We start from the raw sequence: 22,677 nt of genomic DNA on the forward strand, positions 1-22,677 counted from the left end.
GAGGAAAGAAAAAAAAAATGGTCAACACAGAACTACGTTTCTCTGAACACCTCGAAATTTCATGCTGCCTTCATTCTCACCTTTTTAATGTTTTTAATTACCTAGAGTTGTAAAGAAATATTACAGAATAATAATTCGTTCAAAATTATTGAGACCTACAAATCCCATTGAATTTTGCGTTCAACCGGAAATGCGAGTCAGCGAGAGGAAAAGGAAACGGAGAGATGTAAACAAGTCACTCTCGCCGCTAGTTCGTGTTTCCAGTCTTCTGCCTATAGATAGCGTGGGTAATTACATATTTTACGTGTTTTGTGGTAAATAGTGGGCTGTGGCAACTGAATAACCTGTGGTGTCAGTGTTATCAAAATGGCTGCCACTTGTTGGTTGTTGTGGTAGGGTAGTCAATTATTAATTTTATCTTTATGTGCCTTTTTAAGTATAAACAAAAGCTGTCGGTCTAATTTTTCTTGCGTCCTTTTACTCCGTCGTTATTCATAATGTAAGTTTTAAATTCGTTTCGTTCGTTGCTTATCGCGCGCGAGTGTTCATCGTGGTGAAACTTGGTGTTTTCCTTTGTGGTTAAACCTTTTCGAAACCTCTTTTGCCGTGATATTTTCGAGTTTCCGATGGTTTTAACAACGGTTCAGTGTTTGTGTTGTGTGCCCATGATCTAGTTGGATATTATCTCGTGAATATGGATGAAATTCTGCCGGGGAACAGAGAAATGTAAGTCAACCTTTCTCCCAATACCAGTAAGCCTAAACACTCCTTGATCATGATTCAGTACAATCATCTCTCCACTATAAATTATTTCTTTCCCAAACTGCAATATATGCTCTTCTCTTAGTGAACATCCTATCAGTATCTGAAGTTGCAATGCACTCTTTACACTTTCTGTGTACAATCTATTTCTTTGCTTACCGCCTTACGTTCCTCGCTGTGATCAGCATCGTTAGGTCGGACACTTCACTTCTATTGTGGAGACACTGAGTCGTATTAATATCCCTCTTATAGTTCTCTCTAATTTATTTCAATACATAGCACATCGTGTACCAGTGGAAAAGCCTAACCTATTCCTCTGTTAGAGCTTGCTCCTGCAGGTGCCCATGCTACATCATCACTTTGCACCTCCAATCTCGTGCCACTTTTAGTCTTATAAGTCTAACTTTTAGGAAGGTTCTTGATGTAGGTTTATAAGAATTGCTAAAACGTCATCTTTAAAACTTTATTCTCTCCTGGCCCTTCTCAAGTTTTATTTAGTCATATTGACAGTCTCAAATCATATCGGGTTTGTTTACATTGATTTCACACGAATCCAACTAAATAGCTCCGCGTTGATACTGTATAAGTTCTCTTTTTTTCTCGATGTCTCCTGCCTCATCGCAAGTACTTGTTTCCTGTCTTTGCTTCTTCTCACCTCTTCCCGCCTTGATTACTAGTCAATGTGATGAATTTGAACAACTTCAAAATGCAAAATTAACAGGATTTATCTCAGGCGCATGAGTGCTACCTTCAATCTTAGTGCTCGTAAACTTAATAGAGATTCGCTGCTGTCACTTTGCACATAGCTTTTCATAGGAAAAATCAAGCAGACCATTCTGTATCGATAAGATTTGTATCATCATCCTCAGGGTCTCAGTTTCAATATTTTGTAAATTAAGACTGCTTCCCTTTAAAAGAACGCTAGCAAGTGAAGAAGTATAGGTTGATGCCGTTTTGACTAGTTACTTTGATTCGTAGGAGTCAAATTTGGGAATTCACATTTATTTTTCATAATAATGAATGCATAGCAGTGGCAATCATGCCTGCACTTATCCTGATCAACACTGCTAAGGATTCCTTACTGGAAGTTGAGATAAAATAAGTCAAATCTTGAGTAAATATATTAGCGCTCATCAATGGGTAAGTTTATACGAGTACCAAACTCAATACGCATCAATCATCAGCTCGATCATAAATGCGATGTGACGTTTTTGATTAAATTTAGATTTACTCTCGAAGTGCTTGTATAAACGTACCTAGTGGCCTTATCTGATTGCACGTATTGAGTTTCTCAGTCCTGTTGTTCTGGGACTCAGTAACTAGATTTCGACATCTGTCATGACATACGATGAGTAAGCTCTAGCCTGCACTGAAGCATTGATAATAAATTTTGATATCCAAGAATGGTGGAATTTAGGTATATCTAAATTTAATAAAATCAATCGCTACTTAGAATCGGGGAAAGATAAGAACGGACAAATTTCATATCAATCTGAATGCATAAATTATCAGTTGGCCCATTGTTTATCACTTAAATTCATGTCGAATGGTGCTTTTTTCTGAAATGACATTTGTCCATTATTTTCTTTCCTCAGTTCTAGTGCATACCTCTTCACATCAAAATTGGCATAGGTGTTAGAAAAGTGGGTGACTTACAAGTTCATGTCAGCCTGCGGTTAGCATGATAACTCTAAAAATGGACGTAAACTTCTTTGCACCTGAAACTTCCATATTGTCACACGCCAACCCGCCAGCTCTTTCCAAAATTTCCCACCTACCTATTTAACGAATGAGGATCTTTTTCTTCTTGTTTTCTTTAATTTTCAACTTTTGACTCCTAAATATTTCCCACTCTCCCTCAATTTTAAGGGCCTTTCCACATTTTTATGCTCTTGAGTGGACGCATGATCAAGCATTCTCTGCGCTCTGGCTCTGTGATCTCATGGCTCCTCCAAATGTTGCTGCATCATGCTTTCTAGCCCCGGACCGAACTTTATTTGTATGTCTACGTAACTAGTTATCCACACAATGAGTTTGAAAATTTTGTATAGATGTGTCTGATGCTAGCGTCTCCTAGTGCATCCATGGTCATTTTGGCTGAAAGAGTTTTTATCACTAACGGAGTTTAAGTACAGTATACAACGGGCACCAAGTAGGTTTGCACCATAGAGCGAAAACAGTCCACACAGTTGTGTGACTTTAAGATGACTTTACTTATTTTGAAGTTTGAAAATGTACCAAGTATATTATTCATTTATGACCATGCTAACTTTTGTTGAAAAATAGCATTATAGCTGCCATAAGTAGATTGAGATCAAGAGTGAAGACTTACAAAATAGATTTCATTATTTTTCCTCTCCTCAGCTTCCATCCACCATCAAAATCTGTTGACTAAAATTTAATGCTATGATGATGATACCATAGATGCAAAGAGCCCACCTTGTAGCAGCTAAAATGGACTTAAGTATAAAAAAATTGCGCAAGCGTTGCCACAATGTTACTTACCATCGATTCATCGGTCATAATGTTGTAACAACGTTTTAGCTATGACTTGCTGGGCAGGAATGATTTGAATATAAAGTCAAGCAGAATATTTTAAATTTCATTTCAGTTTTTCCAAATTTATCTATTAGCATTTTACTTTCTATGCAGAGAAGGGTGATGAAAAGAAACGATGAAGCCTCATCTTCCCATATTCAAACCCTCGGAAACCGTTGGAGCCTTGTTATGCTCAAGTCCCAACTTAGTGCCAAACTGATCTCTAACAGCATTTCCTCTAATCCTCATTAGATACAAACCTAAACAAATACCCTTAGGATAAAAAACTAAAATGTAAAGAATGGTTAGTAAAATGAATTAAGTGTATCGAAATACTAACGAAGTCCCAAAGTCATGTGGAGTAAAGACAAGGTTGCCGTGGACCAAAACCATTGACCAGAAAATTTGAAACAAAATCAAAGAATATTTATCCAAATAATATTTTGAAAATATTAATTTATTCGATTTTAATTTAGCAGAGAGTCTCTAAAAATTAAAAGTTGCTTCCTCAATCTTCACAACCTGAGGCATCTCCTTCTACTATTTCAAATTTCAAATTTATTTTTATTTTTTTTTTAGCTGTCAGGTTTTCCTAAATATAGAAAAAAAACAATAAAAATGGCCCGAACTGGATGTAACAAGGTGGAGAAATGGTGCTGGTTCTACAACACTTCGTGGGGACAACAAAGCCAAGATTCCAAAAACATTTCAATTAGAGTCAGAAATTAAATACATTTTTTGACTCCAATTGTAAAATTTTTGAAAATTCTTGGCTTTGTTTTCCCCACTAAATTGTGTAGACACCCAGCACCATTTCTCCACCACGTTGCTTTCGTATAACTTTTGCTCTTCTTATTGGGTTTTTCTCAGTAATTTTTCCAAACGTATTTTTTATGAATAGAGGACGTTTATAAATGTACCCAGGTATTATGATCGTATCATTAAAGCAAGCGCGCAAACATTCGAACTCCGCAGTACTTAAGTACCTATACTTGCCGCGATATTGAGGTGAAATACCCTTATTTTTTGTTTCCTCAATACAGCCTTAATAATAAATCATTGGAAACGAAATTGACATGGAAAACGTATAATTTTCCTTATTTTTACAAAACCGTTGATTGAATTATTATTTTTTATTTTTTTTTAATTTTTTTTTTTAATGTTAATGGTTAATTTGCATAAAAATGTTTTATGAACCAACACTGGTCAAAGCGAACACCAAGTACGCAACTATTCGAACTCCGGAGTAGGTATGTCGTATCACGCGAAAATGAAGGAAAATCTTAGCTTTTCGCCTGTCTCAAATTCTGACATTTATGAATGTAGGTATTATGCTCGCCCCGTCAAATGCAGAAATCATAGCGCGCAACTATTCGAACTCCGGAGTAGGTATGTGGTATCACGCGAAAATGAAGGAAAATCTTAGCTTTTCGTCTGTCTCAAATTCTGACATTTATGAATGTAGGTATTATGCTCGCCCCGTCAAATGCAGAAATCATAGCGCGCAACTATTCGAACTCCGGAGTAGATATGTGGTATCACGCGAAAATGAAGGAAAATCTTAGCTTTTCGCCTGTCTCAAATTCCTGATGTCTATGAATGCCGCGACATTCATGTTTTTCCATGCGAGTCGGTCCTCTCATTTTTGACAGAATTCGTCGTCTCCCGGACGGAGGAACGCAACTCCATTCCAAGATTGCCAAATTGACTCAAACAATTAATTGATATTTTTATTTAAACCTTTATCTTCTTTTATTACGAGGGGCCCCAAATATTTCTAGCGGGGTCCACTGGTCCACCCCCAGGAATATTAGGGGCTAGTCCACCCCTGTCTCTACGGTGCAATCTTGGCAAACGTTTTAATAAGTGAATGCAATACAGAGTAAAGTGTTTAGGGTTTTTCTGCGGAAAAAGCTATAGAAGATTTTCAAATATGTCTGGAAAACCGGGAAAAGTATGCAAGGAACCCTGTCCAGGGTGTCTACAAGTCCGGAATTTCCGGAAAGTCCGAAAATAGTACTGATTTTTTAAGGGCGGTCTGGAAGTTCCGAAAATTGCGGAAATTCTGCAAAAAGGTCCGGAATTTCTTTTAATTTTTTGTCATTTTTGTTACAATTTCAAATTATTGAAATTTTTCTAATTTAGTCAAATGGAGGTACTGAAAAAGTACGGAATTTTTCTGTTGGAGAAGGTACTGATTTTCTCGAGAATGTACTGTACTTAAAAGTACTTATTTTTGACCAGCCTGTTTTAGTAGACACCCTGTACAGAGTAAAGTGTTTAGGACTTTTCTGCGGAAAAAGCCAGGGAAGATTTTCAAATATGTCTGGAAAACAGGGAAAAGTAAGGAAGGGAACCCTGTCATCATTGCGTCCGCGTCGATGCAAAACTAGCGCAAACCATCCCTGCGCTGCCTTCATTTCCCGACGAACTTGAAATCCTGTATTGGTACAGATCCCACCGAGCATCCCTGATTAGTGTACCTTCAGTTTGCTCCCTCTCATTCGTGTCTCCCACACCCTCAAGGGGCCCGGTCGGCGCCGCAACCTACCCTCAGGACTGGGGTGCAGGATCAGCTGACGGGTTCCTCCCCCTCGCATCGAACCCAGCTCCGCTTCATCGCCCTCTCGTGCAGGAATCAACGTTGTTGTTCTCGCCATGTGCTCGGACACTTTACTGTCCCATGCGAGAACGGTGCTATTTAATTTTAGATTCTGCATTTTTTCTGAATAGACTGATTTAACCAATATCAGCGTAAGTAACTACGCCAGACGTTGCTTCATTTCATTTCAAATTTTATTTTATCAACTTCAGAAAAGAAATCATCATTCTGACTTGAAGTTCATTAGGTATATTTTTAGAATTCAGGGAAAATACCCAGAAAGTTCAAAGCGTTATGCTGCTTTTGTTTTCTGTTTAAAAACAACAGCAAAAACAACGACTTTCGAGGAAATTAGGCAACGTAAAATGCAGTTAAAGCGATTCTGGTTAAATCAAAAATAATATGGTGCTTTAATTTTTACCCCTTCTAGTGACCCACTCTTACAACAAAAGTAATATTGTAAGTAAGTTAGACTCTTTAGGCTCTGCTAAAATCAGACGCGAGAATTCCGTACTCAACGATTTATTTTTATCCTCGAAGAAAGGGTTATATTTTTTCTGACGAAAATTACTTAAACGTAAACCATTCTGGATTCTATTTTTAAAATAACTTGACATTGACCCATATGCACGTGTGCACTATTACATGCACTTATTTAACATCAATCTTTCATGGTGAAGTATGGAAAACGTATTTGGTGCCGCTAAGTATCTCATAATGAAAAATGGCCAAATTCTTCATTCGATCGTTTAAAGAGCTCATTAGAGAAGGGTAGGAAGCCGAAGAGGTACTATTTTTACATATTTAGTCAAGCAACAGCGCGGCCTATGCCCCTCACCGCCAGTAGCGTGGCGTGCTTTGCGATACTTCGATTGATCTGCCATTTAAACCTATGATAAAGGATCGATAAATAGAAATTTCGCAAGGAGCACATTAATAATCGAATTTAAACCTATGAAAAAGGATCGATAAATAGAGTGTTCGCAAGGAACACAGTAATAATTGAATGGACCACTAGCAAGGTACGAATTTCAGCATTCTGATACGTGTTTTTCAACCAAAATTTCACGTAAAAAACAATGCGCACAACGAAATTAACCAAAATCAACTCCTTACGAAGATAATTAATGATTCTTGATGCGTAAATTCAAACCACCCGCTCATGAAAACTCAATGCTCTACGTGATTCACATCGCGCGCTAAACGTTATCATGACAGTCTCTGCGATATAAAAATCTGGCAACCTCAATCTTGACGCTTTGGCTCAGCTATAGCAAATTGCTAATAGTTTGAACAACACATGGGGGAAATAGACATTGCTCGATTGAGAAGCTTGCTGAAACCGTTGTAGTGCGAGATTTGACTCACGTAGAGCTTTGAGTTTCTTGTGACCGGGCAGTTCAAATTCCTCGTAACCAATGTGAAATAAAAACGTTAATATCTTCGTTATGAGTTGATTTTAGTAATTTTCGTTGCACGAATCGTGTTCTACGTGAAATTCTGGTTAAGAAACACGTATTAGAATACTTAAATTCGTACCTCGTCTAGTGGTCCATTGAAACATATGAAAAAGGATCGATAAATAGAGTGTTCCCGAGGAACGCACTAATAATCGATTCTTTACCATAGCTTCAAATTGAGAAAAATCGATAATCGATCATTCACGCTTCGCCGCTAGTTCAGCATGAGACAATAAACGGATGTAGGTGAATTTTGTTTGTTTTCAAAGCGCGTCTTTTGATGTTGGGCCCAGAAACTGGCCGTTTGGATGACGTCACCGTATGGTGCGATAATGCACTAATGCAGTGATGCAACTTATTTTACGGACCGTCCGCCGACGCACCGCGCTGGCGCTGGCTTCTTCCCGTAATAGCCGCTAGAGTCCCTTTATACTGAGAGTCAAGACAATTCGGCTCATGGATGTCACAAACGGGAATAAAGATGACAGAAATTGAACGTTTTTCGTAATCTTTGATCGGCCCATTCTCAAATGCCTTTCTCCGTTCCTCCTCTCATTCCGTTTGTTCCTTGCCGAACCCGTAATTCCCCGGTCCATTCCAGATTGTAATCTTTGCAATCGGTGAAAATGTAATCTTTATTCCCGTTTGTGACACTGTGGAGGCCTAAAATACGGGAACCAATCAGAAATGGATTCAAATTGTCTTGACTCTCAGTATAAAGGGACTCTAATTTTAGCTATTCTGCCGTGCTGAGGAAGAACGCCGTATGAGCCTTCGGAGGTTGCCACATTCCCTTTGACGAACCACGAATTTTCGGGAAAATCTTTAAACAGTTTCCCTCTGATTTTTCAGGGAATTTTGTTCGTAATTTTGTCTAAATGGACCATTAGACAAGGTACGAATTTAAGCGATCTGATACATGTTTCTTAACCAGAATTTCACGTAGAAAACGATTCACACAACGAAAATTACGGAAACCAACTCCTAACGAAGATATTAACGTTTTTATTTCACATTGGTTACGAGGAATTTGAACTGCCCGCTCACAAGAAACTCAAAGCTCTACGTGAGTCAAATCTCGCACTACAACGGTTTCAGCGAGCTTCTCAATCGAGCAATGTTCATTTCCCCATGTGTTGTTCAAACTATTAGCAATTTGCTATAACTGAGCCAAAGCGTCAATATTGAGGTTGCCAGATTTTTATATCGCAGAGACTGTCATGATAACGTTTAGCGCGCGATGTGAATCACGTGGAGCATTGAGTTTTCATGAGCGGGTGGTTTGAATTCACGCATTAGGAATCATAAAATATCTTCGTAAGGAGTTAATTTCGGTAATTTTCGTTGTGTGCATCGTGTTTTACGTAAAATTTTGGTTAAGAAACATGTATCAGAATGCTGAAATTCGTACCTTGTCTAGTGCACTGAGAAAAAACTATGGTTTATAAACCTATTAGAGGTAAATATGGAACACCTATAATAGTCGTAAATAAAACTAATGATTCTCGGTCTGTGAACCATACTAAGGTCTCTGTACCTAATTAAGGTACCCCGTACCATAACTAAGGTATATGTGCTATTATTATATGTAGAGGTACTACTATTAGTGGTGTTCCATATTTACCTCTAATAGGTTTATAAGCCATAGTTTTTTCTCAGTGTAGTCCATTGTCTGAAAATTTCAAGGAAAGATATTCAAAACTTTTCTCAAACATACTTAAATATTTTTTTGCGAAGAAATCTGGCAACATTAGAATGTTTATACGGCGTTTTCTCTTAGCACGGCCGAAAGGGGCCTGGGAATTCACGCTATATCTCACGGATCTGCACTGAGAAAAAAACTATGGTTTATAAACCTATTAGAGGTAAATATGGAACACCTATAATAGTCGTAAATAAACTACTGATTCTCGGTCTGTGAACCATACTAAGGTCTCTGTACCTAATTAAGGTACAGAGACCATAACTAAGGTATATGTGCTATTATTATATGTAGAGGTACTACTATTAGTGGTGTTCCATATTTACCACTAATAGGTTTATAAACCATAGTTTTTTCTCAGTGTGAAGAGCTTTCAGAGACCCCCTGAATGGGTCTCGTTCATCGGGAGAAACAAACTATGGAAATTTTGGAGTTTGGAGTGGCGCAAGTGTTGGGTGCACTAATTATCAGGGGTGTTGACCGTTCCCGTTAATTTCTTTCAGTTTTATGTCGGCAATCTCAATAAATGTTTGTACCTCAGATTCGGTTGCAGTGGTGATTTTCCAAGTTGGCAGTCCTGTTTTTCCTCCGTTTGAATCCATTAAAAATATCGATTCTGGGCGAGACAGACTGCAATCTTTCAGTTTCATTTTACGCCCTGGCTGAATCCAATAATCTTACAATTATTATTTATCATCCCTTGTCATCCCAAAAGTTAAGAATTTTCTCTCAGAATTGACCGGGAAACTTGTGAATGAGTCAAGGAATTTTCAATTCAAAACCCTAGTTACCCTTTGTTGAGTTGTGTCCTTCAAAGGTAACGCAAATTTTCTTTATGAGAGGTGTACAAAACCTTAAGTGCTCCTCCCCGCGAATGACACTTCGTATTGATTCGTTTGATGATGATACCTATCGCTTATTTGCCTGTAACAAGGTACCTAGCAAGTTAAATAACCAGGAAAAGGTAGACAAATCTTAGAATTCGATGAAAAGTGTCACAGAAAAGAAAGTCTTAGTCGCTAGCGCTTTCGCATGACTTTTACCCGATGTGTGGAACTCGGAAGGTTTCATCCACGTGAAAAGCGCAGCGGACATTCTTAGAGAGTTGTGAGGGTGTTTTATTCTTAAAATATGTCTCGAAAAAGGCGAGTAAGTTCCTTAATCTGCGTTCAAATCAAAATTATCCACAGTATAAGGCGATTTATAGGGATATCTAAGGGGGCAGCACCGATTCCTCCCGCATGTGGGGCGTGGCGTGCTTTGGGATCTATCGATATTTCCCCATTTGTAGCTGTGGTAAATAATCGATTTTTAAGGTGCTCGCTGCGAACACCGTGTTTATCGATCCTTTTCCATAGGTTTAAGTCTCCGATCAATCGATATATCGCAAAGCACGCCTCGCCACTGCTGTCATTGTATCAATACTCGACCCGATTAAAGAGACTAAAGGCCTGTCTGCGCGCTTGCTGAAAGGCTCAATTTGAGCTTAATTCGGGGCTCAAAGGCTCATCGATGAGGCTTAATAATAGTCAGACTGACGAATATTAACATCGATGACCTTTGATGAGCCGCACGTTGAGCCCAAATTCAGTTTCTCAATGGACCATTAGACAAGGTACGAATTTAAGCAATCTGATACATGTTTCTTAACCAGAATTTCACGTAGAACACGATTCACACTACGAAAATTACCGAAATCAACTTCTAACGAAGATATTAACGTTTTTATTTCACATTGGGTACGAGGAATTTGAACTGCCCGCTCACAAGAAACTCAAAGCTCTACGTGAGTCAAATCGCGCACTACAACGGTTTCAGCAAGCTTCTCTATCGAGCAATGTTCATTTTCCACCATGTGTTGTTCAAACTATTGGTAATCTGCTATAGCTGAGCCAAAGTGTCAAGATTGAAGTTGAAGATTTTTACATCGCAGAGACTGTCATGATAAACATTTAGCGCGCGATGTGAATCACGTAGAGCATTGAGTTTTCATGAGCGGGTGGTTTGAATTCACGCATCAAGAATCATTAAATATCTTCGTCAGGAGTTGATTTGGGTAATTTTCGTTGTGCGTATCGTGTTCTACGTGAAATTTTGGTTGAGAAACATGTATCAGAATGCTGAAATTCGTACCTTGTCTAGTGGTCCATTAGCGTGTAAACGGATCTCGATACCTCAGCCAAACGAAGCGTTGTGTTGGCTCGATCGCTCATTCCTGTGATTCATGTTAATTGTCGGCCCAATCGAGGATTTGCAACATCCTTAAAGTTGGAGGCATTCGTTCCTGAATACGAGGACATGCTCGACGTAAAAATGGATGTTATTATTCGGAGACGAACGGTTTACAAATAAGTAAAATCAAAAGAACTTTGTAGCATGCAAATCTCTTGCTGGTGCTTTTTTTTATATTGAATTCATTTGTACATAGTATTTTTTTTGGCACAAATCCGGTCAAATGACAAGGAAATACAACATGAATGATCGAATCTGACGAATACACGCGTGTTTTATTAAATGACATAATTTCCGAGCTATTGCGTCGCATCTCCTCTCTGTAAAGCCTGTATTTCCACATCTTTACAAATCATAAGTAAATTGCATGTAGTACTATGAATTCAGAGCATTACGTTTTCATGGAAAGCAACAATGTTTCCTCTCGAAATTTTTCCATTGCCTTAAGTGCCGCTAGAAATTACTGCATTCACGTGGAGATCTCACAGTCATAGCGTTCAAAAAAGAATCTAAATAAATGAAACTGCGGTACACGCACTTTTTAAGGAAATACAGGGTGGTCCAGGGTGTAACGACCAGACTGCAGGAACCGAAACACCTCCAAACCACCCATCCTTAAATTGAGATCATGATTTATGAATATTTATGAATTCAGGGCATAAAAGTACAGGGGAGTACAAATTTTCATGAGATTTGGTTCCCAGCCGCTGCCAAAATTCAGGAAAAACGATTTACTTGCCGAACTTTTGGAAAAAAACTTTTTACAACAAAAAAGTCTTATTTTGACCCGTAGAACACGCTCATACATTCTGGCCGTTTAACTCTGGATCACCCTGTATAAACTAAACAAGCTAAACTCGAAATAGAAATCGACGAATTTTGAAAGAAATCGAACGAAAGACTCCTTCTTCTAGTTCTATATTTCATGCCGCACGACAAATGACGTATCGTAATCATCGCAAAAGATAACATGCATGTTTGTTCTTTCATTTTTTCCCCGCCCGATTTCTCGATCAAGACTTATAATCAAGCAATAGCGCAATTAGCGAACTGAAAACGTCAGTTTTTTCCGATCAATTTAATAACAGTAATTCATGTGCTCGAGTCTGAAATCGATAATCGATGAAACTCGTGACATCCCGCACTGCAGGCGGAGTATCAGTTTCGAGCGACTGCACCCAGAGGCTCACATTTTATTGTTTTAAGTTTCGGTTCTTCTTTCGTTTCCGTGTTTACTTATTTTTGGTCGTCTGATTTTACGATCGGAAATTGATTAGTCTTGCTCAGAACTGGAGCGCCGCATCGCACGGTCACGCTCGCATGTTCGATTATCGATATTTTCCTATTAGGAGATACAGTGAAGAATCGATTATCAAGGTGTTCGTTGGGTACACCCTGTTCATCGATCCTTCTCCGTAGGTTTAAATGGCAGATCAATCGATGAATCGCAAATCATGCCACGCCGCGCTAGCGGCTCAAAGAGCTGATTTAATTCCAATCGCTGGTGCCGTCGACGCCGTCGTTTGTCATGATATTTCCTCGCAGGCACTTAAGACTTTTCACAGGCTTTTCATAAAAAGTCACAATTATGATGCAACATAGCTTTCGCGCACATCCACACGTCCAGAATAATGGAAAAGAGCGTAGTCTCATTTCTGCTAACTCGGAGACTTTAACGCAGAGCAGGAAAGTTGGATGGGGCGAAACGTGTGATGCAACTATTTCGACATCCAAATAGGTGAAATTGCATATCTGCGAAATGTAAGAGATCGTTAACTTTTTTCGGCTGACCCAGAGACTTTAACGCCGGAGTAGAAAAGTTGAATATGATACAACCTCTTTGACTTCCAAGAAGGTGAAATTGCATTTTCGCAAAATGAAGGAGAACATGGTGTCCTATAACATCCCACTATTCGCTTCGTCAAACCCAACTTTCAGTTCTTGTAACCGAACTTATGAGGTTAAAAAATATGTCCCCTCAAATGTTGCAAAATTGCCATCGATGAAAAAATGTCTCAATATTATTTATGGTACTCTGAGACTCTTCAAAGGCATTCCACATCGGTTAGGTAGCATTATCAATCACCATTCAAAGAAATAATTCCCACCTTTTCAAAAATAAAAAATAAGAAGAAGAAGACGACAGAAGGGTCATTTTATGTAAATAAATTTGGCAACTTCTCAATGCCGATGCATCGTTCTTCCTCAGCACAATACTGCCGTGCGGAGGAAAAACGACGTATGAACCTCCAGGCATTGCCAAATTTCCTTCGATAAAACACGAATTTCCTGGTAAACTTACGAATATTTTCTTTCCAATTTTTCAGATAATTTCGCTCGCTACTTCACCTAAAGTTCCTGAAAATCTCGAGGGAAAATATTCCTAACTTTCCTCAAGAATGAAAATTTTATCGAAGGAAATTTGGCAACTCTCGAATGTTCATACGGCGTCCTTCCTTAGCACGGCAGAATAGGATAGGTCTTAAATTTGGCACTCGCGGCACATCGCGCGAAAATCGCGGTTTCTCGGAGCATCCCGGTTACGAGTGAGTAATCGGACGTATTTATGCCAAAAGGACCTATGTGCATAGGGTTTGCCTGTAACATAGTTCCTTTTAGCATGAAAACGTCCAATTGAATGGCAGTCGTAGAGCGAGAGTGAGTGAATCGACCTTGGCGAAAATAATAGGTACGCCGCTCCACGGTGGTACGCATCCCCCCCCCCCCCCCCCCCCGGATTCTATGTTCCAGCGGCGCTAGCAGTTGAGTTCGCAGAGTAAACAGTACGACACAAAAGCCGTAATGGGCCTGTTGCATGCAAGAGATACAGCCATGCGAATAGACTTTTTAGAGGTTAAATGACATGAAAATTACGATGGTCACATTAAAAAAGTCTGAAATACACTCCTTACTGCGCAATTTGCGTTGTTAGAAGCGCGCTTTTTCAAATTTCCCGCGTCGGGGGGCAGCTTTCTTACGGAAACAATTAACGGCAACTCGCGGCTATTTCCGGTCAACTAAAACTGACAACATAACCTAAAAATCGGAGCTCGTGATATCGTGAAATGAAATGTAGAAGGATTGCGTTGGATAATTTAAAAGTTGATCGATTTGGTGACCGCATAAAGCGTATATGGACCACTATAAGAGATCACGTTAGGTTTGTGAACAAACTGAAGGAAACAACAACAACAACAACGACGACTCGGCATCTTCCGGAAATCACCGAGCCCGCCGTTTGCTCGTTTCCGGTGATTAGAAAACTGCCCCCAGACGCGGTAAATTTGAAAAAGCGCGCTCCTAACAACGCAAATTGCGCAGTAAGGAGTGTATTTCAGACTTTTTTAATGTGAGCATCGTAATTTTCGTGTCATTTAACCTCTATAAAGTCTATTCGCGCGGCTGTATCTCTTGCATGCAACAGGCCCATTGTCGTAGAGACCCTCCGACGTAAACGCGTAAACTCGTTTTCACGCGAGTCCGCGAAAGTATCCAGTTTTGTGGGTAACACGGCTTATCTCCAGTTCTCCAGTTGCAGTTACGAGTTTTTGACGGCGGAGGGATACGCGCTTTTTCGCTTCTTGCCCTGCTCGCACTGTGTTCGACACGTGCGGGATCACTATCAATTATGTCGCTTTTCTTCTTCTTTTTTTTATCGCTTTAACTTTACCCGGTCGGGGATTATACACTCGGTGTAATTTGCTTTCCGTAATTTTTTTGGTCGTGAAATTCGTGCTTTCAATGCTCATTAATGGAATAGCGTCAAGTGTGGTCATAGACGATATCCATGGCTGAAGTGTGAACCCACTTATCTCCTGTGCGGTGTCTCAATACTCGGCTCCTATTTTATTTTTTCAAAGACCGACAAGTCAACCGTATAGCTTGAAATTTCTATGGAATTTTCTGCTAATACAGGAGAAAAATCAAGGAAGTTTCCAAGAAATTAAGTTGACTAGTTTTCCAATGAAAAATAAACTATGCAGGAAGTGTAGAACGTTGCGAACGGAGATACGGGGTTTCGTACTTTGGTCATCGATATACTGTAGGGACCCCGCTCTAGCAATGGGATAGTAATATTAATGTAATTGGGATGGTCGAGGCAAATGTTATATTCGGGGGTTAATACTACGTACTTTTCGCTTAATGATGGTCGATGAATAACGTGCTGAGCAAAAAATTAATGGAAATTCGCCTAACAAGCCTGGATGCAGGATCAAATTTCTAACTAATTCCGATCAAAGTAGATGACTGTTGGTCAAATTAGATGAATGTTGGTCACCATTCATCAGTCTTCTTCGATGAAAATTTGACGGCCCCTCCAATTTTTTTCAAAACGAAATGCCACCATTCATCATTTCTTGCACGCAGCACATTTCGGTCGTTTTCATATGAAAGTAAAGCAAAGTAACAATGCGTACCACATGACAATTAAACGCCGAAGTGTAAGGAATTTTCTCTTCTGTAGCTTTTCTAACTTAAATCCTTAAAGTTTTGTTTGAGGTTATTTTTGATTTTTTTAAAACCAAACGATACATCGAACCACTATATCGAATACGATCCATTGGTTCGGCATTTTGATCGTCTATCAAAGACCTAAACCGCCGTGCTAAGGAAGAATGCCGTATGAACATTCGAGAGTTGCCGAATTTCTCTGGATAAAACCTGCATTTTCGAGGACATTTGTGCATATTTTTCCTTCAAATTTTCAGATATTTTAAATTACATTGCATGCAAAATTGTCTGAACATTTGGAAAAAAGTATTCACAGTTTTCTCAGTAAATTCGGATTTTATTGAAGGAAACTTGGCAACGCCTGAAAGCTCATTCGGCGTTCTTCCTCAGCACAGCAGTAAAGATGCCTGGCGATTGTCGAGGTGAGCATTATGCCAATCGAGTTTTTGCCTTGTTGTTCTCGTTGTTTGTATTTTGTTCTGTTCGTTTCTAATGAGTTTTTTTTTCTTGGGTTTCAGTACGAATGTTTCAAACGGACCCTCCCTGCGGCGAACCCCCAGTACTCGTGAGACGATTCACCATACCACGACCATCATCGTCAACAAAGATGAACGTGGTTATGGAATGAAAGTCTCTGGTGACAACCCCGTTTACGTCCAGTCAGTAAAAGAAGGTACGCTATCTCAATCTTTTTTATCTCGTCAATATTTTTAATTTTTGACAGATTTGACAGATTTTTGAATACTAAGTACGCAAAAACTCCGAAAATTGAAAGTACTCTTGAAAGAGCAATCACCCCTTGAGGTCATTCTCCGGGAAAATAGAACAATGTTAAAATCCAATTCTTTCTCACACTTAATTTGATTTAGGAAAATGGGGTGATTGCGATAGTCATTAAATTTCGTTCTAATGATTTAAGCTTACAAATCTCTTGCCCTCTAAACGGCCCCCTCTCTCCCTGCCATTCTTTTTTAACTGTCAACTGAACAACGTAACGCTTTGAAATTTTCTGTGAATTTCTTCCAGTTAATGAAGAATACTCTATTAACTATGAAACCCAAAAATTCCGTAGAATTCTGTTCCAAAGATGAAATGCACGGAGTTTATTAGAAAGGAACCAAGCCACATTTTTGAAAAAATTGAGTTATTTAAGAATGTTTTCTAGTTCCACCAGCTGTATTGTATTTTCTTCTCCCAAAAACTGAGAGTCGAAAAACGGAAATTAGTTTGTGAAAAGAGGGGTTAAAGTTGATTTTCTACATCGAGCCTTATGCAGGAATAAAACTTCAAACCTCGTTTTTTCAGCTTCAACTTAATGTGGGTTGGTTCCATTCTAATGAACTCGGTCCAAATATGCAAGGAATGGACTTACTCTGAAAAACCTCCTGTTTACCTTTTTACGTTCATTTGATAAGTTCTCCATCCAATGAACTTTTTTCTTTTACGGTCGAAGACTCTTTGATTTTTTTCAGTTTTACATGAACCGATCCACCCGCACTGGAAAAAAAACACATTGGATCTAGAGTCCAGACTCTTAAAAACATCGACAAGAAAAAATACTCTTGATTCAATCAGATTTAAGCTTAATCATGAACCAAGCCTCTTAATTTGAGCGGATTTCCTTTTGCGCCACAGCAGCCACCCCAACCCATGGCGCCACACCCTCCCCCGCCGCCCCAAGCCACCACCGTGAACTCAGCACCCGCCCGCCCCTCCCCCCTCCACCCAGAGCCCCCAAGCCTCCAGCCGATTCCACCCCCCATCGCCCTGCCCCCGCCTGCCCTAGCCTCCCACCTCCGAATTTTGTCTTAATTTGAGCTGATTTCCTTTTGATTTAAGCTTAAATCTTGCTTGAATCAAGAGTCTTTTTTCTTGTCAATGTTTTCAAGAGTCTGGACTCTAGCACCAATGTGTTTTTTTTTCCAGTGCGTCCACGTGTAGTCGTAGTTTGAGTATCCTCGTGGCGGATCCACCGCGGCCCGCGCCGTTTGGCCAGGCAAGCGAGTCGAGTTCCCGTTGCCGTATGTACACCTATTTCCCGCTCCATCCTTCTGGGAAAACGACCATTTCCCGCACAGTTTGACAACGGCGCGTTGTGGTAGGACAAACGATGGGCTTTGTTCCCGGCCGCCTTCGCCGATCCCGAGCCCCCCGAGCGCGGTGCGGTGCGCCGGCCCCGACCGTGGCGCGGCGGCCCAGCAGAAGCTTTCCGAGAATTCATGGCTATCCCCACCAACCCTCCCCCCGCCCCCCGCCCCGGACCCCCTTTTCTACCCCTCCCCTGTCGTTATGCCCCCGACGGTTCTGTTACTATGTCCTGCCGCACCCGCAGGAAAAATGCTCTACGCTGCCGTGCTTAGGAAGAACGCCGTATGAGCCCTCAGACGTTGCCGAATCTCCTTCGATAAAAACCGAATTTGCCGGGAAAATTGTAAATATTTCCCCCCAAAAATTTTCAGACGATTTTCTACGCAATTTAATCCGAATTACTTGAAAATTTCAAGGGAAAATATGCTCGAATTCCGTCAAAAATACACGTTTTATCCAGGGAAATTTGGCAACTCTCGAATGTTCATACGGAGTTCTTACTTAGCACACTGAAAAAAAAATTTGGGTGTATTAACTAAGAAAAGGGTAAAATTACCAAGAATTCAGGGTTCTATTTGATCCCAGTTTTCTCTTGGTAAAATTACCATTTATGGAATTGGTAATTTTACCGAGAAATCTCGGTAAAATTATTGACTTTCTCGGTAATTTTACTGGACCCCGGTAAAAACGCCAATATTTTTTATCGACTGTGGTAGAATTACCGAGATAAAATGGCAAAGTTAGTGGTATTCTTACCTGAGAAGAACAGTAAAAATACCAGTTTTTAGGTAAGCTTACCAGTCTGTCTTGGTAAAATTACCAATAATTGGTAAAAAAAAGTGAGATGGTAAAGGTACCAACGGGCCTTGGTAAAAACGCCGAGAATTTTTTTTCAGTGCACGGCAGTATGCACGTCTGGGGAGTGCCAGATTTTCTCAGGGACAATGCGATTTTTTTTTAAACCCTTGATTTTTTTTCCCTTCAAATTTTGTGTACATTTTTTAAAAAACCAGTCGAGCCTATCTCACAATTTCTAAGAGCAATAGCAGGAACTTGTCTCGAAAATACAAATTTTACCGGTAGAAATTCGGCAACGTTAGATTTTTTGTTTCCACCATGGCACCGCAGTATGTCGTTCCCTGCATTATTCCTATGTCATAAAATCTGTTTTACGATGGGTCTTCTCCGAGACAACATATTCCAGAGACCCCGCACTCTTAATTCGCATTTCCCGAGCGAAGGAGCGTAACTCCATTCCAAGGTTGCAAAACTGACTCGAATTATTCAATTTGTCACAATGAAAGTGCTCGTGTAATTTTTGTCTGATTTTCGCATTAGATGAAAAGAAAAATCCGTGGAATTTTCAGTGAGAAATGTCCGGGATTCTCCTCGCAAAAATGCATTATGCGATGAGAAATTTGGCAACGTTGGAATGGAGTTACGTCCTTTCGTAAGGGAAACGACGGATTCTAGCCATGTAATCGGGTGAGGCAGAAGTTGGGTTCAGAGGTCATCATTACTCTTTTGCCGAGTGATGATTGAGATGAACATATTTTCACTTACTGAACATTTTATTCATGTCATGATTACTGATCAATGATGAATTGAGCAGCTTGCTGAGCAAGTTTGTCAAACTCGGTTCCGTTGGCCAAACAGATGTTATCTTCATTCATAATTAGGTGAAGAAAATGGAAGCACGTGAAGAAGATTCCAAAATGGGATCATCGAATATTGTCCCTAGATTCTTCGCGACTGAAGATTGCCATTGCAAGTTTTGTTGGGGGATTATGTCGTTATGGAGCAGATGTAATGTTTGCTGCCAAATTTTATATCGTATTTAAAAATAATCGCAATTTTACTGTTCCGATGTTTTATCTGTTCCAGGTGGTGCTGCTGAAAGGGCAGGTCTACATAGTGGAGATAAAATTATTAAGGTAAGATTTTCGACTTTACACCACTATACGTCTTCGACACCAATTTTCAAGAAAACAGTAGTGACAGAGCAATTACCTTTATTTTCCTGTCATCCAAACAGTTTTCACCTTCAGAAATGAAGTCAGTAAAAGTGAGAAGTACTACAAGATAAAATGGACTTCTCTCCGCACTAAGGAACCTTCTTTCTTGCTCATCTATTAACGCACTTATCTGCGTCGAGAAGCTTATGACGCATGCGTTGTTTCTGAAATAAGAGCAGTAATTGTGGTTCCTCATCGCAAAATTCAGTCCAAATCAAGCACTAAATCGAGAGTTACGATAGTGCTCAAAATGCATCGGCTGCGCCTGAATGCGCAAATGCTCTACCTAAATGCGACTGAAAGCGTTTGTGTTGAATCCCGTCAAATGGACCACTAGGCAAGGTACGAAATTAAGCATTCTAATACATGTTTCGTTAACAAAATTTCCCGCAGATCACGATTCGCGCAACAAAAATTACTGACACTAACTCCTAACGAAGATATGAACGTTTTTATTTCACATTGGCTACGAGGAATTTGAACTGCCCGCTCACAAGAAACCCAAAGCACTACGTGGGTCATATCGCGCACAACAACGGTTTCAGCAAGCTTCTCAATCGAGCAATGTTCATTTGCCACCGTGTGTTGTTCAAACTATAAACAACTTGCTATAGCTGAGCCAAAGCGTCAAGATTGAGGTTGCCAGATTTTTATACCGCAAAAACTGTTATGATAACATTTAGCGCGCGATGTGAATCACGCAGAGCATTGAGTTTTCATGAGCGGGTGATTTGAATTCACGCATCAAGAATCATTAAATATCTTCGTAAGGAGTTGATTTCGGTAATTTTCGATGTGCGCATCGTGTTCTACGCGAAATTTTGGTTACGAAATGTGTATCAGAATGCTTAATTCGTATCTTGTCTATTGGTCCATTGTAGGGTAGTTCCACGGTCTTTTTTGAAAATTCATGCAGACTTCCCGCTGCTCCGTTCTGTAATATACGAGTCGTAAAGGCTCCTCTTAAAATCGCCTACTCTTCGTTGACGTCGGTTTTTATTTTATTTTTTCAGGTGAACGGTGTCAACGTGACGCACTCAACGCACACAGAGGTGGTGGACCTAATCAAAGGTGAGTCGCAAGTCCCGATCCCATTCACTCATTCATTCACTATTTCGCTCTCCCGCCTCGCAGTCTAAGACCCACCGCCGACAAAACAACGGGCACCCCGCTCCGAACGCATGGCGCATACGTCGTTTTGCACAGGAACGACTCCGCTATCACCGGCAACTTTCACCTTCATTCGAACCGCGCCGACACGGTGGGACGAGTCCATGCTCCGTGGAAGACGGTAGCGATTTTGCAAGTTGGCAACACTGTTTTTCTTCCACTTAAATCCATTGAAAATATCGATTTTTTTGTTCGAGTGGTGAGGCTTGCTCCCTCACCAAGAATCGATTATTTTACGTACTTATAAATAGAGGAAAAACAGGATTGCCAACTTGCAAAATTGCCACTGTTATACTGCCATGCTGAGGCTCAGTTCTGTCACCATCTAGTTGCGGATTCATCTTACCCGGATTGAAATTTGACGAGTATTTGAGTATTTCACCGGAAAGAAACACATTGGATCTAGAGTCCAGACTCTTAAAAACATCGACAAGAAAAAGTACTCTCGATTCATAATCAGATTTAAGCTTAAATCTAGAACGAAGCCTCTTAAGAGCGGATTTCCTTTTGATTTAAAAGCTTAAATCTGATTGAATCAGTCCTTTTTCTTGTCAATGTTTTCAAGAGTCTGGACTCTGGATCCAAGCTACTTTTTTTCCCAGTGTATACTGCCATGCTGAGGCTCAGTTCGTCACCATCTAGTTGCGGATTTATCCTATTCTGATTAAAATTTGACGAGTATTCGAGTATTTGTTAAATTTTGACTCGAGATTAGACTTCTCTTTCCAATATGTTCTCCCGGAACTGAAAATATCACGCGCGCCTTAAAATGTATCATGTCCTTTCTCTCCCTGTCTCCTCCCCCCTCCAACCCCCGGCCGCCAAAAAAAAAACTGCACGTCTCCATGCTTGATCAATGTGAAAATGTGTGCATTGCCACCCTGAGGAGCATTAAAGCTAAAAATCAGTGCCAAAAGCCCTGAAAAGCTCTCTTCAAAACTTGCAATACTGGCAAATTGGCGCCGACTGAGGGCGGTGCTAGTAAGTCTAGCGATGCGACGAGACTTTGCCAAACTGTATACTAATCCTCGCTCGCCGCCACATAAATAATTTTGAATTTGGTTTTTTTACCATGCGACTCGGCGTCGCCGCGCGTCGATGGACCCGCGGTGTCGCGTCGCGATGCTCCTGTTGTCTACGCTTGCCGATCGTCGATGAGTAACCCCCCTTCCCCCTCCCCTCCCGCCATCAACGCATTGGTGGACCTCGTACTCAATCCCCAGGGGGATACTTGCCCCCCGCAGTAATGTTGCCAAGTTGTCCCACGTGTGCTTTTTGTCGGCAGCGCTGTAATTTTAATAAACTACACGAATTTGGGACCGGAAATCGCTGAATTCGTCGTTTCCTGGACGAGAGAATGTAACCTCATTCCATGGCCTCAAAATTGACTCAAACAAATCAATTTTTTACAAGAATGTGCCCGCTTAATTTTCGTCAGAAATTTTTCTGATTTTTGCTTGATATCAGTAGAAAAATCAGTGAAATTTGTAGTCAGAAATGCCCGAGACTCTTCCAGTGAAAATGCAGTTTGTGCGTGGACATTTGGCAGCATTGAAATTTAGTTACTTTCTTTCACGAGGGAATTATAATGCAAGTTCACGATCTTCATCGGCTTACAAATTATCTGTATGGCTCGCAACTTATTCCCTAGTCGAG

At 40.2% G+C, this 22,677-nt stretch overlaps 1 protein-coding gene across 1 annotated transcript; it reads left to right on the plus strand.

Annotated features, from left to right (window-relative positions):
- Positions 1–694: 694 nt before the first annotated feature.
- LOC140225140 (rho guanine nucleotide exchange factor 12-like) lies at positions 695–20,990 on the plus strand. The gene is made up of 4 exons (XM_072302914.1): positions 695–726; positions 16,267–16,421; positions 19,721–19,770; positions 20,865–20,990. The coding sequence occupies exons 1-4, from the start codon at positions 695–697 to the stop codon at positions 20,988–20,990; spliced, it is 363 nt and encodes a 120-aa protein (XP_072159015.1).
- The last annotated feature ends 1,687 nt before the right edge of the window (positions 20,991–22,677 follow it).

This window comes from Bemisia tabaci, chromosome 7, assembly GCF_918797505.1.
Source record: "Bemisia tabaci chromosome 7, PGI_BMITA_v3".
Taxonomy (NCBI): Eukaryota; Metazoa; Arthropoda; class Insecta; order Hemiptera; family Aleyrodidae; genus Bemisia; species Bemisia tabaci.